Genomic DNA, 15,224 nt, shown 5'->3' with positions numbered 1-15,224 from the left:
ACACACACACACACACACACACACACACACACACACACACACACACACAGGAATATTACTCAGCCATAAAAAAGAATGAACTCTTGCTGTTTGCAGTGACACGGATGAAGCTAGAGAGTATTATGCTAAGTGAAATAAGTCAGAGAAAGAAAAATACCATATGCTTTCGCTCATTGTGTGGAATTTAAGAAACAAAACAAATAAGCAAAGGAAAAAAAGAGGGAGAGAAGCCAAGAAACAGACTCTTAACTACAGGAACAAAGTGGTGGTCACCAGAGGGGAGGTTGGGAGGGAGGATGGGTAAAATAGGTGATGGGGATTAAGGTAGGCTCTTGTGTTGAGTACTGGGTCATATACAGAAGTGCTGAATCACTATATTATACACCTGAAACTAATATAACACTGTATGTTAACTGTACTAAAACTAAAATGTTTAAAATTAAAAGTACAAATCCGGGACGCCTGGGTGGCTCAGTCACTTAGCACCTGGGCTAAGGTGCCCCAGGAAGGCCTTTAATATTAAATAAACACACCCAATCAAATGAATAAGGAAAAGGGAACTTGGAAGAAACAAAGACAATACAAGAAACAAGAGAAAAGTTTTAAAAATTTCATGACGAATTTCCCCAGAGAGCTAAGGAAAGCATTCATGAAATATGAATAGGCGCCTCCAACAGAAGACTTAAGTAACATTTTTAAAAAATTAAAATATGAAAGCAGAAATTTCAAAAGGATCCTGTAGAGGGTTAGAAGAAAGAAGATGAAAAATCTCCTAAGAGGTGGAACAAAAATTAAAGTTAAGAGAAGAAAAATTAGCGGAGTTAAAACAGCCAACTGACAGAAGTTTCAGAGAGAAAGAATAGGGAATATGTAGTGAAGAAAATTTATCAAAGAAGGGCATCTGGGTGGCTCAGTCTTTAAGCGTCTGCCTTTGGCTCGGGTCATGATCCCAGCGTCCTGGGATCGAGGCCCATGTTGGGCTCCCAGTTCCACAGGAAGACTGGTTCTCTCTCTCTCACTCCCGCTGCTTGTGTTCCTGCTCTCACTCCCTCTTTCTCTCTGTCAAATTTAATTAATTAATTAATTAATTTTTTTTAAAGAAAATTATCAAAGAAAAAAATGTAAGGAACTTTCTCAGAACCAGGGTGCTCAACTGTCCGTATTGGAAAGGCATTCGGAATAACAGATGGGGAAAGTCCAATCATGAGGGTCATTATTGTGAAATTTCAGACCACCAGGGACAAGGAGAAAACCCTGAAAACAACCAGAGAGAAACTTTCATGGGTTCCATTCAAAGGATCAAGAATAAAAAGGACTTCAGACTTCTTGAAACAACACTGAATCCTTAAAAACAGTAGAGCACTCACTACTCACAACTCTGAATTCTATACTGAGCCAAATGCTCAATAAAAATAGAGTAAAAGGCATTTCCAGGCATGGGAGGTTTTTAACAACCTATACCTACCCACATGAACTAACAGCAGGGAAGACATGGAGTCCACAGACACGGGAGCAAGGTGAAGGGGATTCCCAGGCTGGAGCTAGCTGGAAGACGGAGATGAGAGGTGTGCAGCCAGCCCCGGGGTCAGGCCCCTCAAGAACAGAGGAACACTCAGAAAAAAAAAAAAAAAAAAGATTTTATTTATTTATTTGAGAACACACAAAACACAGTGAGAGAGAGCATGAGCAGGAGGTAGGGGCAGGGGGAGAAGCAGGCTCCCTGCTGAGGAGGGAACCCAGTGAGGGGCTTGATCCCAGGACCCTGAGATCATGACCTGAGCCAAAGGCAGACGCTTAACTGACTGAGCCACCCAGGTGCCCCCAGAAAACACTTTTTAAGAAATGGAATTAATAAGTTGATTGCTGTATTTGAACACATTGAAAGGGTTTTAGAACTCTGCTCAAGATTTGCAAAAGAACTGGTAGGAGGTACTTAGAATCCTAGGCAAACAAAGACAATAATAATCACAGCACACTACATGGTGGGGGTGACTCACATTTAGATACTCATAGTCACGATGATATAAATATGCAATGTTGATTTCAATAGTGATAGAACTACAGTAAAGGTGTGGGAGAGGGAGAGCGTGTGCATTGGGGGAGGGGGCAGAAGAGAGCTAAAACTCGGTGTGCTCTGGAGTAAGAAGTCCCAGCTAACATCCAAAACTGTCATATCAGGAAATAAGTGTATAATATAATAAAACAAGAAAAAGAGAAATAATTGTATTCACTCTTCAGAAATATGGGGGAAGGGGAGTGAGAAGAAGAAACAACTGGGAGAAATGGAAATTGCAACCTCTGGCAAATGGGATGAGGGAAACGGAAGTTCTGAAGCAAGAAAATGATGTTTCATTACAAGCTTAATAGCACTAATTAGGTCCTTAAGGGTTTTTTTTAATATTATTCATATGTAGTATTTTGAATTAACACAATTAAAAATAACTTTAAGAGGGCAGAAAAGAGCTCAGAAATGTCACGTACCCGGTAACCAGTGGCTGCTCAATATATTACCTGTTAAATCTAGAAGCTATCAAAAAGTCGGCTTTGTTCCGGTCAAGCCAAGCTTTCTCCAAAATAAGAACGTGCCCAGGGATCTGACGGCCGCCCCCACAGCCACGGCCTCTACTTCTGCTCCTGTCTCCAGTTCTGCCGGCAGACCTTCCCACACCCCACTGCCAAGTGCCACTCTTCTGCATTCATCTCTTTTGCCAGCAACATGGACTGAAGTCAGAAAGACAAGGACTTTGCTGACAAAAACCCCAGACACATGGCCATGTTGAGCCAGGGATGGCCCAAAGTGCCAGTTCCAGCCGCTCAGAACTGGAGCCGACATTCGCTGACCACCTATGAAGTCCCAGGCATTGGACTCTGGGCACTTCCACACATTATCATCCTCACTGAGCTTGCGGAGAACCCTAAGAGGTAGGTTTTATGATCCCCAGTTGAAAGACCCAAGACACAGGCTCAGGACCGTTCGCCAGATGGGGGCAGTGCTGGGGCCCTAACCAGGCCATTCTGGTGCCCTTCCCACAACTGCCGGGTCCTTGGATGGGGACTGAGTGACAGCCGTGGGGGAAGAGCAGACACACCTGGCTTGACAGGAGCTGCTGACCCTGGTCCAGCTGGTCTGAGGGGGTATGGGCTCCAAGTGCAGGCCTGAGGTAGTAAATGAGGGAGGGAAAGGGTCGACGACAGTGGCCAGGGAAGGGAGGGGGAGGTGCCTACCCATAAGCAGCCGTCGCTTCACCCGCTTGTCGCCGTCCACCAACAACGTGGCATTGCTCTCTGTCCCCTCCGGAGCAGAGTCTTCTCGCTCTGTAAGAGACACCAAAGAGCACAGTTCGCAGAGTGAATGAGTCAGATGACTCACCCCTGCACAACCACTTCTGCTGAAACCCCAGACGTGAGAACAATGGAGGACACGCGACTCTGTTCACTCAATAATAATGTGTTGTAATGAGGCTCTGTGAGGAACAAGGCCGGTTACATGGCCACAGAGCCTTAGTTAATGTTGGAAAAGATTTTTGGGAAGCATATGGCAGTGACCAGAGACACCAGGGAATGAAAGCTTCAGATTCCCTCCAATGCCCTTAGTCCAGGACAAAAAGAATCTTGGGCCTGGGAACCTCTAAATGGAGCCAGCGAAAGACATGCCACGAAGTCCAGGATTGGCATCCTGACAGAAATACGCAACCCTGTCTTCTGCTCACCATAATGGCCATTGAGTCATCACAAATGGCTAGCTTTAACTTCACATCGCCCTGGCCCCTTAGGATGCAATGTCCCAGTCCTCAGAATACCATCTTCAGGAGCCCCCTCACTCATCTAGGAGAGAAAGGGCTTTCCGAGGTGGCACAGGAAGAGAGAGAGAGACCCCCTCTGAGGACTAGACCACTTACTCACACTGTCACATGTAAGGTAGCACGGGACCTGTTTGGAGGCAAATGGACCAGAAGCACCCTGAACCTGGTGCTAAACACCAGTCACAGTCAGGGGCAGGGTTAGGGGTTAGGGGGCTAGAGGCTAGAGTATTAGGGGTTAGGGTTAAGTTTAGGGGTTAGGGATTAAGGTTAGGGGTTATAGGTTATTGTTAGGGTTATGGTTAGGGTTATGGGTGGGCAGACCCTTACCAAGTATCGGGGTCACTCACCGAGACAGCTCCTCCCATCTGCATGCATCTTGTACTGTGGATGGCAGCTACACTCGGGGCCTTCAGCAGTGTCCTCGCATGAGTGCTGGCACCCACCGTTTCCATGGTTACAGGTCACTGAGATGAAAAGGAATCAACATGTTGGGCCATGCATTTTCCACAGCTGGGGCTCCTTTTGTTTCAGAAGGTCTCTGATACTCATTCAGTAAGCATCTGAGCACCTCGTATGTGCTAGACACGGTGCATAAAACAAGTAACTCTGACTCAGACAGAGCCTGCCGCTATCTATGTAGATAGAGTACGAATCCAGGAAATCCCAAAAGATGGTTTTGAGCAATTACATAGGAAGATGGGGATAGGAAGTCATTCCCCTTTCATTTTTCAAGGGGAATTATACCAAAGGATTCTAGACTACTGCTTTGGTCTATCAGGAGAATTTTGCATATTAATGCAGCTATACTGGGCCTATAGAAAATGTTATAGCACTTTATGGCTGGAAGAAACAGATAATGTTCATTTGTACATATATGTTAAGATTTCGCTCATCTGATTCTATCTAGATTAGTTAGAAGGGAGGATATTCAGAAATGATGACTCCACACACAATTAATGCAACATTACCCAAGAATTATGAAGACTGTGTATGAATTCATTGATGATCAGCCAAAAAAAAAAAACCAACTCAAAACTATGTATTCATAAAAGTGAACAGTGGTTACCTCTAGTAGGAAAAATGGGAGAGGGAAGAATATGTTTTCTTTGAATACTTACACAGGCATTTGCAATTTTTCCAGTTAAAGAAAAAAACTAAATACATATTTGTGATGTTAGAAAGAAACTCTTCTGAGATCATAGTGAGGTAAACACATGAGATCAACTAAATAGGAAAATGAAAAAAGTGAAGGGGCAGGAAGGAAGAGCAAAACAAAGTGAAACAGCTGGTTATATGGTACAGTTCTGCAACTTTTTTTTCTTTTTGTTCTTTCCCCAAATGTGATTATAATATTATGTGAGAAATGACCTCTTTAAAATATGTTAATATTTTAAATTTTAAATTCCAGGTATTGGGACATCTGGGTGGCTCAGTGGGTTAAGCATCTGCCTTTGGCTCAGGTCATGATCCTAGGGTCCTGGGATCGAGTCCCATGTTGGGATTCTTGCTTAGCAAGGAGCCTGCTTCTCCCTCTGCCTGCCATTCCCCCTGCTTGTGTTCTTGTGCATTCTCTGACAAATAAAATCTTTAATAAATAAATAAATTAATTAATTAATTCCAGGTATTCTACTGGTCCCTGAAAGACCGAAATGCCCAGAGTCTCACTCCAGAAGAGAACCTCATCTGGAGACCCAGGTCCTCCTTGTGAAGAGACCAGGAGCGAGGAAGGCAGTTTCCACTTTGCTCAACCCACTAGAAGTCCTCAGGGACAGCCTTACTTTTAGGGGCCCCAGGTGGTGGTTGCGGTGGTGGTACCAGCCCTGGTTTGACAGGTTTCAGGGCTGCACACTCTGCTTTGTGGTGGAAACTGGAGAGAAGGCCTTCACCAGAGAAACAACCTTCTCCTCTCTTAACCACTAAGGTCGACTCGCTGTAAACAACCATCCCTAGCAAACTGCAGGGGAATTATAGAAGGTCCATGGCTTTGGGAAGATTGCTAAAGGAAAACCGTCCATGTTTCATCTGGCACAAATAGTGGTTAGGAACACCTTTAATGGCTGGTTGTTTCCTATGACCAGCTGGAGTTTCATTCTTGTGTTTCATCATCATGGGGCAGCTATGTCCAGACTGTGGACACCATTCATTCATTTAGTAAACATCCTGTGCTGGGCACTGGGGAACGACTGAGGGGCAAAAATAAGAAGAGGTCCCTGACTGGGGGTGTTCGCAGTTGGGGGGACACATAAATGCACAATTCAGCACATGTGTCATGTGTTATCATTGAGGAACCAACAGTGTTGTGAGAGCCAAAATACAAAGTGGCTGCCCAGCTGGTCAGGGCAGGCTTCCGGGGACAGTTATCAAGGTGTGCCAGCTGTAGAGCTAGGAGGACCTACATCTGAATCCTAACTGGGCACATGCCCCCTATGCGACCTTGTTGCTTTACCTTCTCCACAATTTTCTCTACTAAAAATGAGGATAATAATACTTAGCTCAATAGGGTGGTGATATTAAGAAGTCAGTGGAATTGGTACATCTTTGGACAAGCCTTTACACGTAGTAAATGTGCTCTCAATAGTAATCTCTGGGCGCCTGAATGGCTCAGTTGGTTAAGCATCTGTCTTCAGCTCAGGTCATGATTCCAGGGTTCTGGGATCAAGCCCCACTTGGGACTCTGCTCAGCGGGAAGCCTGTTCTCCCTCTCCTTGCCACACCCCCTGCTGTGTTCTCTCTCTCCCCCCCTCTCTCTGTGTCAAATAAATTTAAAAAATCTTTTTTTTTAAAGTCACTATTCTGCTTGTCATTATTAGAAGTTAAGCAGAATATTAAAAGTTGAGTGAGAATTCACCAAGCCAGATCTGGAGGAGTGCTTGGAGAAGGCTTGGAGGTACAAAGGGACACGGGCTGTTCTCTGACAGGCAGAGGCTGGGTATTGAGGAAGGGAGGCAGATGTGGCTTGTACAAGAAGCAGGACCAGGAGGCACCTAGGTGGCTCAGTAGGTTAAAGCCTCTGCCTTCTGCTCAGGTCATGATCCTGGGGTCCTGGGATCGAGCCCCGAATCAGGCTCTCTGTTCAGTGGGGAGCCTACTTCCTCCACTCTCTTTGCCTGCCTCTCTGTCTACTTGTGATCTCTGTCAAATAAATAAATAAAATCTTAAAAAAAAGAAAAAAAAGAAGCAGGACCAGGTAGCAAAGAGCTAGGGTTGCCAGATGACCACATCTGATTTTATTCTGTGGGAACAGGGAGACCAGCCCCAGCATTCACGGTTCTTCTGGATTTTATTTCCTTCTGATTGGTTTCCTTAAAAAGCATCATCTTCCTTCCTCCTTTCCCTAGGGGAGACCACCCCTGGTGCAGCGAACTTAGTCCTCAGTGGAGGTGAGTATCCTGTGACAGCCACCTTCCCTGACGTGACCACTGTGCCATGAGGTGGTGTTTCTGATGCTGGGCTACACAAGACAACATCTGGGGCAGGCTGGATCCCAGCACAGGCATGTGCTAGGCTGTACTTACAGACACAGTCTCTCTGGTTCTTGGCCAGCTCGAAGCCTGGCCGGCACTCACAGGCGACGCTGCCCCTCGGGGCCTCCTTGCAGATGTGACTACAGCCGTGATTCTGATTCATGCAGCTCAGACCCTCTGCAAAACAGCAGCATGCAGCCAGTGACCAGACTGTGCATATAGTCCGCAGCCCCAGGGGCACTGCCAAGGGCTGGACAGTGGGACCTGACAGCCTGGGTCTCTGTCAGCCCCACATTTTAAGAGAACATGTCATTAAAATCCAATCAGGTCAATTAACAGAGACATGACAAATTTCCTCTGTCACCCAAGAGATACGATGTCTCAAGTCTCCTAAAGCGGAAAGAGCCCTCTCCTAATACACGGAAAAGAAAGCGCCCACCAGGGGCTCTCTGGTGGTTGTAGAGCCATGCCTGCAGACCCCAGGAACCAGCTCTTAGACTCCCTGTCAGGTTGTTACCCATGCTGACCAAGAAGACAAAGAAAGAAGGAGACTCTCTCTAAGAAAATCTGCAGATAGTGGCGCCTGGGTGGCTCCATCCTTGAGCGTCTGCCTTCTCTTCAGGTAATGATCCCAGGGTCCTGGGATCAAGCCCTGCAGGAAACCTGCTTCTCCCTCTCCCACTCCCCCTGCTGTGTTTCCTCTCTCACTATCTCTCTGTCAAATAAATAAAATTAAAAAAAAAAAGAAAGAAAGAAAAAAGAAAATCTGCAGATAGATTAAGATGGTCGAAATTTTCACATACTCTTGAAGATGATTTTCTGAAAACATCAACCCTCATCTCTTCCCTAACCAAATACACACTTTGGAGGTGACTGTGACTACTGTATTTTGGCACCAGCACACGAACACTGGCCCAGGGGCCTCTCTTCTGTGAGCACTCTCATTTAATCTCTGCACCCCACCCTCCATAGCGGGCTTGGAGCACACCAGCAAGGGAGCAGAGAGAGCCCGCACGCAGGTGGTTTCTGCAGCCACTGTAAAATTCTCTCCAGGTAGACTCTCATTTTCATTGCAGTCCAATCTTGTGGTAACAGTGCAGGGAAGGGGGGTAACTTCCCGAGCTGGTTTAACATGCATTTAAATGACGGGGGTTCATAACATAGTGTACGTCTGTGTAGTTTGCCAGAATCCTGCCTCTTCGCAAAACCTATTCTTTGAGACCCTGCCACCTGCCAGCACTCTGGAGGAGCTATTATCACGCCCAACAATATTCTCAAGACCTCTGCTCCGTTCGAACTGTGTTACTGACTACACACCCATCTGATACTTCTTTGTATCTGTGCAAAGAACATCTTTCAGAGTAGGTTTTTTGGTTCTCAGCTAACAAGGCACTCTCTAATGTGGGAAGTAGTAATGCTGTTTTAAACATGAGTACAAGGGGTGCATGGGTGGCTCAATGGGTTAAGCCTTTGCCTTCAGTTCAGGTCATGACCTCAGGGTCCTGGGATTGAGCCCCCGCATTGGGCTCTCTGCTCAGCGGGGAGCCTGCTTCCCCTTCTCTCTCTGCCTGCCTCTCTGCCTACTTGTGATCTCTCTCTCTCTCTCTGTCAAATAAATAAATACAATCTTTTAAAAAAAATAAAATAAACATGAGTACAAGAAGTTTTCATTCAACTTCTCCAGGATCCTACACTGTTCTGTATTGTGTCACTGAAACCTTAGCCGAGTGGTTCTAATTAAGTCAAAAGTCACTTCTCTCCAATTCTTACCACAGAGCTGTTGATCTGTGCTTAACTGGAATAGCCGTTTTAATACAAACAGATGTTATTCCTCTTCCAAAAGACAGTGTAACGGTTAATACATCCCACACTCTCTTAAAACCATTTTGTTTTTTATCTGACAGTTACAAGCTATTTGGACTCCCGCACTCCGTCTGCGGGAAGTCGCTGAGATCCATTCACCCGTGCCAAGCCTGTGGCCCATTAACACAGAATGGGGCTCATACCTGAGCAAAGCTCTCTCATAGCTCTGGCTGGTGATCTGTGGAAATGTTATTTGCTTCTAATACTGAGACGGCACAGGAGGTGAGAGCTGCCCCCAGAGGCAACATTCTATCCTCCCAGGAAGGCCCAGCAAGAATTACATTTGTCAGGGCGCCTGGGTGGCTCAGTGGGTTAAGCCACTGCCTTCGGCTCAGGTCATGATCTCAGAGTCCTGGGATCGAGCCCCGCATCGGGCTCTCTGCTCGGCGGGGAGCCTGCTTCCTCCTCTCTCTCTGCCTGCCTCTCTCCCTACTTGTGATCTCTCTGTCAAATAAATAAATAAAATCTTTAAAAAAAAAAAAAAAAAAAAAAGAATTACATTTGTCCTTGGGTCAGTAGGACTTTTGGGGTCACAGGTGCCAGAAAGCACCCAGAGCTGAACATAACAGCACCCCAGAAAGGGCAGCAGTAACACCTGCCATGCACACTCCTCGAAGAGGTCAGCTGCTGCCGCTTCTTCTTACTCTGTCTACAAGTCTGGGAAGACATCTGCAAAGTGACCTTTCCTGCCTCAGAGCAGCAATTCATTCACACAAGAAATACTTCATAAGAATTGAGAGTTTAGGGGCACCTGGATGGCTCAGTGGGTTAAAGCCTCTGCCTTCGGTTCAGGTCATGATCCCAGTGTCCTGGGATCGAGCCCCGCATCGGGCTCTCTGCTCAGCGGGGAGCCTGCTTCCTCCTCTCTCTCTGCCTGCTTCTCTGCCTACTTGTGATCTCTGTCTGTCGGGTGAATAAATAAAATCTTAAAAAAAAAAAAAAAGAATTGAGAGTTTAAAAAATCAATCAAACAAACAAACAAAAACCTGACTATGTGCCAGATGCTGTGGGGATACATGAAAATTTGTCCCCTGATGCCCTATCCTATTGAGTTATACCAAAGTTACCAGGAGATAATAGATGTTAAAACGGCTCTGGAAATGCCGGGGGCTTTTCAAAAGGGGCCCCTGAAGCTGTTCATAGTTCCCCGATTCAAAAAAAAAGGCCACTGCTAGGGAGGCAGATGGGTCTGGTCCAAACTGGGAGGTCCCGCCATGGTTCTCACTCCCCTTGCCCAAGAAACTGGGCTGGCAATCATGTTTAGGGCTATTAGTTCACCAGGAGGGAAATAACTCAAAAGCATTAGAGATACACTATTGTGGTGGTCCCACTGAGGAATATTTCTGGAAACTGGAGAAAGACAGGCCTTGCAAACCCAGTGGAAACATTCTATAAAAGACAGAAACAGTCCCTGCTGAGAGACAGCCCCTTCCTCACGATCCTGACACCTTCCTCCTACTCTGAAAAAGCAGTGGTGCAAACATCGAAAAATATTCTCAGAGCAGACAAAACGAAAGAGGAATGCTCATTTTGAGAGCCTGAGCACCCATGAATAGGGACAAAGCCTGGCTGGGGCAGAATGGCTCTCTCCAGCCTACCCCCATTACATGGGTGAAAACACACAGTCTCTTTACCAGAGCTTTGGTGTCTCTAAGAATAAAAAATAGAAGAAAAGAAAAACCAATAGCTTAAGCTTTCCCTCAAAATCATCTACTATGATCTCCTGAAGAACATTTAGTAAATAATTATTAAAAATAACCACAACACCAAAAAATACTAGCTTGCAGGATTACCTTCTTTTAACCAATTTTGGAGTATCAACGGGGGTTTTCAAGCCCACTTTAATACAGTTTCTAAGGGCTTAATATGCACATCAAGGAGGAAATCCTAAAGGAACACTGTTTACACACTGTTCTATTTGAAGAGTTGAAACCTTAGGATGGTCAGGGTCTCAGTTATCAATGCTATAATCTGTTGGCCCAGGCTGCTGTGAATTCAACAAGAAATCAGGCTGCAACGGCACAGACAGCACTCCCAGACCACAGCTCAAATTCTTGGATTTTGATTTTAGCTCCAGACAAGTATGTTCGTTTTAAATACTCTTCAGGGACTCCAAGAATGTCTGAATTGTAGAAAATTTAGAAAACACAGATTGCAGAAAGGAACTGCTTTTGTATTTACTTCTGTTAGGAAGAGCCTGTGTCTGTAATCAGTCTGGAGGTTCTGTGGGAGGGGACAGAGGAGCTGAGCCACTGCTTTGGAAGCACAAGGGTAAGAGATGATCTTAATTGCCGTGAACTGCTTTGGGAGTGGGTGGGGATCTTTCCTGTGTTCAAGCAAAGGCCTGACGCACAGGTCCCCACTCCTGTCCGAGGCACCTGTAGGGAGAGCGAGTGACTTGAGGAGGTGCCCTGAGTTAGCTCTTCCTGCAGGCTTCTTAATCCTGCCTCATCCCAGATGTGAGGCTCACAGAAAAGTCCAGAGAACCCACCAGGAATATGAAACACAACTGCTACTCTATTAAGGGCCACACCTGCGTGAGATAAGAGATCTGCCAGTTAGAGTCAGTGTGTGTCTCTCCTGCCCAAACACTGAGAACCAGCAGGCTCAGGGTGATAAGACTCATCAAACCCACTGGCCTGTGACCATTCCTTTTTGTACCCAAACAGCCTTTTCCAGTCAGGTAGAAGGAAGAACCCATCATTCTTGGAAAATAGGCAAAAATCATCTTCCACAAAGACCCTCTTGAAAAGTCACAGAAGGGGCACCTGGGTGGCTCAGTCAATTAAGCAACTGCCTTCAGCTCAGGTCATGATCCCAGGGCCCTGGGACTGAACCCTGCATCGGGACTCCCTGCTTGGGGTGAGTCTGCTTCTCCCTCTCCCTTGACCCCTTCCCCTGGCTCGTGCTCTTTCACTTTCTCTCTTTCTCAAATAAATAAATAAAATAAAATAGGGGTGCCTGGGTGGCTCAGTGGGTTAAAGCCTCTGCCTTCAGCTCAGGTCATGATCCCAGGGTCCTGGGATCGAGCCCCGCATCAGGCTCTCGGCTCAGTGGGGAGACTGCTTCCCCCTCCCTCTCTCTGCCTGTCTCTCTGTCTACTTGTGATCTCTGTCAAATAAATAAATAAAATCTTTTTAAAAAAATAAATAAATAAATAAATAAAATAACTAAAAAGAAAGAAAGAAAAGTCACAAGAACCCTGATCCAACAATAAACCTACAAATGTGTGATTAAATAGCAGAAGAACTTAAACTCGCCTCATTCTTCAGTGATGAGAATGAACGAGCAGCACATGCCAAAAGGAGTTAATAGTCTAGTGTTCAGAGCACTTCCCTCACAAACACACACAGGCAACCCCGGGACGACATAGCCACCAAAACGTAGCCATTGGCTTAAGAAAGAGCAGAGAATTAAAAACACACCATTTGGTTAAAAGTGGCTGATCAGCCACGTGTGCTTAATGCCTTCCCCCCAACTCCAGAGAATCCACTGAACTAACAGAGGAATAAAAAAGGTATAGACCCAAAGCAAAGAGAACAAGATGGTGGCCATCAGAAGAGCCGTCTACACATTTCTGGAGGAATGGTAAGCGATGGCGCAGGGAAACCACAGCATCGAAAGCCCATGCCTGGGAGGGGGTCCCTCTGAGCTAGAACCCCAGAGGCTCAGAGTTCAAAAATGGGAGACCCGGGGAAGACTGGATCCGGGTCTGCCGTCCCTCTAAGAAGGCTCAGCTCCTCCCCACCCGCCCAGGGCCCCGAGCGTGCTTGCACTTGGGGCTGTGGTTTGCAGCACCTTTTTGAAAAACTTGGCAGACTGTCCATTACATTTCTCCTGAGACATCTAGTCATGTTTGAAATGTTCTCTATTTAAAGATTAGAATCAGGAATGTGAGAGTTTGAAGAGACTCAGAGCTCACCCCACCCAACCCACTTATTTTGCCAGGTGAGGAAGTGGAAGCTAAAATAGCTTGCCCAGGGTTATCCAGTGGCAGGGACTGGACTCATCCTCACGCCTCCAGATTTTCACATACTCCATGAAAATCACTGAGTGGGGGAGAGGGTCTCAGAGGTGACCCTGCCCCCCAAGCCCCACCCACCCCCGCCCACAGCAGAGCCGAGGCACCTTCCAAGCGGTGAATGCACGTGTGCTGATTGTCACTCAGGAAAAATCCCTCCTTGCAGCGGCACTCATAGCTCCCCATGACGTTGACACAGGTGTGCTGGCAGCCGCCATTGTTCTCCAGGCACTCGTCCACATCTGGAGGGAGAGGAGAATTAGCCTTTGCTCTGGGGACTATTTCAAATGCCACCCCTCCCTGCAGCTCAGGGACACCTGCTGAGCAGAGATGAGGTCTCTCTTCTTTCCCTGCATCACAGTAGTTCTCAAAACTGAAGTCAGCAGGGTCTGGGGCTCCCTTAACCAGGCCTTCCTCATGAACACACCATAATCAATTTAGTAAATATTCATTGAACATCTTCTGTTTCCAAAGTATGGTGCTAGAGGAGACAGTAAAACACAGATGAGTAGGATCAAATTCTGCTCTAGGAGCCTACCCTTCAGCAGAGGGAAACACAAATAAAATAATAAAATGCAAACGTCCCGAGTAATTGTGAGATCTGGTAAAAGTGGGTGCAAAGGAAAAAGAGGCCACCTGGTTGTGGGGTATCAGAATGGGTTTTATGGAAAAGCTGATGAAAGAGGGGCCCCACAGAATGTCTTCAGTTCTAAATCAGGAGAAGGGAGTCTAGGCCAAAGAAAGGGCATGAGCATAGTACAGATGCTGGGGAACATGGGTATGTTCAGATAACAGTGGCCATTCGGTTTGGCTGCAGTACAGGTCCATGCAGGGAAGTTTCAGGAGATAAAGCTGGGAATAGATTGGGTCATACCATGGAGGACTTTGAACACCAAACAAAGAAGTTTAGCCTTATTTGGGCGGCAGTCAGGAACCACCGTAGCAAAGGTGGCTTGAATTGGGAAGACCCATGAGTTCGGAAGAAGGTAGTAGCCAAGGAAGGGGTAGGATGCAAGGAAGGAGAAGGATCGAAAGCCTGGGAGTCGAGCTTCACACGTGTACCTGAAATAGCCTCAGCTGGCACTAATGGGGGACCAGACCTGGGGCCTGACCATGGGGATGCCTAGGAAGGAAGAAATAGAAGAGAACTGTGGGCGGGGTGCCTGCAGGGTAGAAAACCACATGGGCATCTGGGTGGGGGTGGCCGAGAAACACGAAGACCAGAGCCGGGTGGGGAAATGGGGGTGGAGATGGGTTTGGCCCCTACCACACCAGGGAGGTGATGTGTGTGAGATGCTGACCTTCAGGCCTTGGTCCAGTAGGCAGGGGGAAACCTGAGTCTGGTGTTGTGAAGACACCTCTGAAAGCCATTGACTTGTGGTGGCCTGATAAAGCAGTGGATGTAGATGAGAAAGCCGAAGGCAGGAGTGGGAAAGGAGAGAAGGGCTGCAGAGAGCACAGGGCCAGAGGCAGAAGTCAGGAGAATAGCAGGGGCAGGAGGATGTGGAGGAGAGAGCGGAAGACCCAGAGAAGGAGTCGTCAGAAAGAGAGGGAGGGAGCCCTCCGCCGCTGGTCTTCATCCACCTCCCCTGCGGTGGGATAAGGGACTTTCCTTCTACTGTGTCATGTATTACTCCATACCTGGTTCCATCAATACACAGACCGTATTGCATTCTCAAAATCTTTTTTTAATTTGAACTTTTTGACCCCTCAGAATCTTCCACTTATCCATCTCCACTAGACTGCAGGCTTCTTGAGGACAGAGATTTTTGTTTTACTTAGCACAGCCCTGGAACTGCGGGTGTACATTGCTCAGTGCATGAACAAAAAAACAGGAGAGCAGAGCATCACCAGAGCCAAAGCAGAGGAAACCTCCAGAAATGTCTGAGACAAGGCTCAAGGAGAAGACTGATATAAAAATAATTTACTGGGGCACCTGGGTGGCTCAGTGGGTTAAAGCCTCTGCCTCCGGCTCAGGTCATGATCTCGGGGTCCTGGGATGGAGTCCCACATTGGGCTCCCTGCTCGGCAGGGAGCCTGATTCCCCTCCCTCTCTCTCTGCCTGCCTCTCTG

The 15,224-nt window shown here is 46.8% G+C and overlaps 1 protein-coding gene across 3 annotated transcripts in view; it reads right to left on the bottom strand.

Moving 5' to 3' along the window:
* Positions 1-15,224, bottom strand: part of LOC111159361 (signal peptide, CUB domain and EGF like domain containing 2) — a 66,469-nt gene that overhangs the window by 39,175 nt on the left and 12,070 nt on the right. For all 3 annotated transcript variants that reach the window (XM_022521769.1, XM_022521768.1, XM_022521767.1), the window contains exons 4-7: positions 13,259-13,393; positions 7,319-7,444; positions 4,151-4,267; positions 3,226-3,315 (exon numbers count right to left, since the gene is read on the bottom strand). In XM_022521769.1, coding sequence (XP_022377477.1) covers positions 3,226-3,315; positions 4,151-4,267; positions 7,319-7,444; positions 13,259-13,393 — 468 coding nt within the window. The remainder of the gene's footprint in view (positions 1-3,225; positions 3,316-4,150; positions 4,268-7,318; positions 7,445-13,258; positions 13,394-15,224) is intronic.

The sequence above is a fragment of the Enhydra lutris genome, unplaced genomic scaffold (assembly GCF_002288905.1).
Source record: "Enhydra lutris kenyoni isolate GAN:26980312 unplaced genomic scaffold, ASM228890v2 scaffoldscaffold68, whole genome shotgun sequence".
NCBI lineage: Eukaryota > Metazoa > Chordata > Mammalia > Carnivora > Mustelidae > Enhydra > Enhydra lutris.
This window is presented reverse-complemented; position numbering and strand designations above follow the sequence as displayed.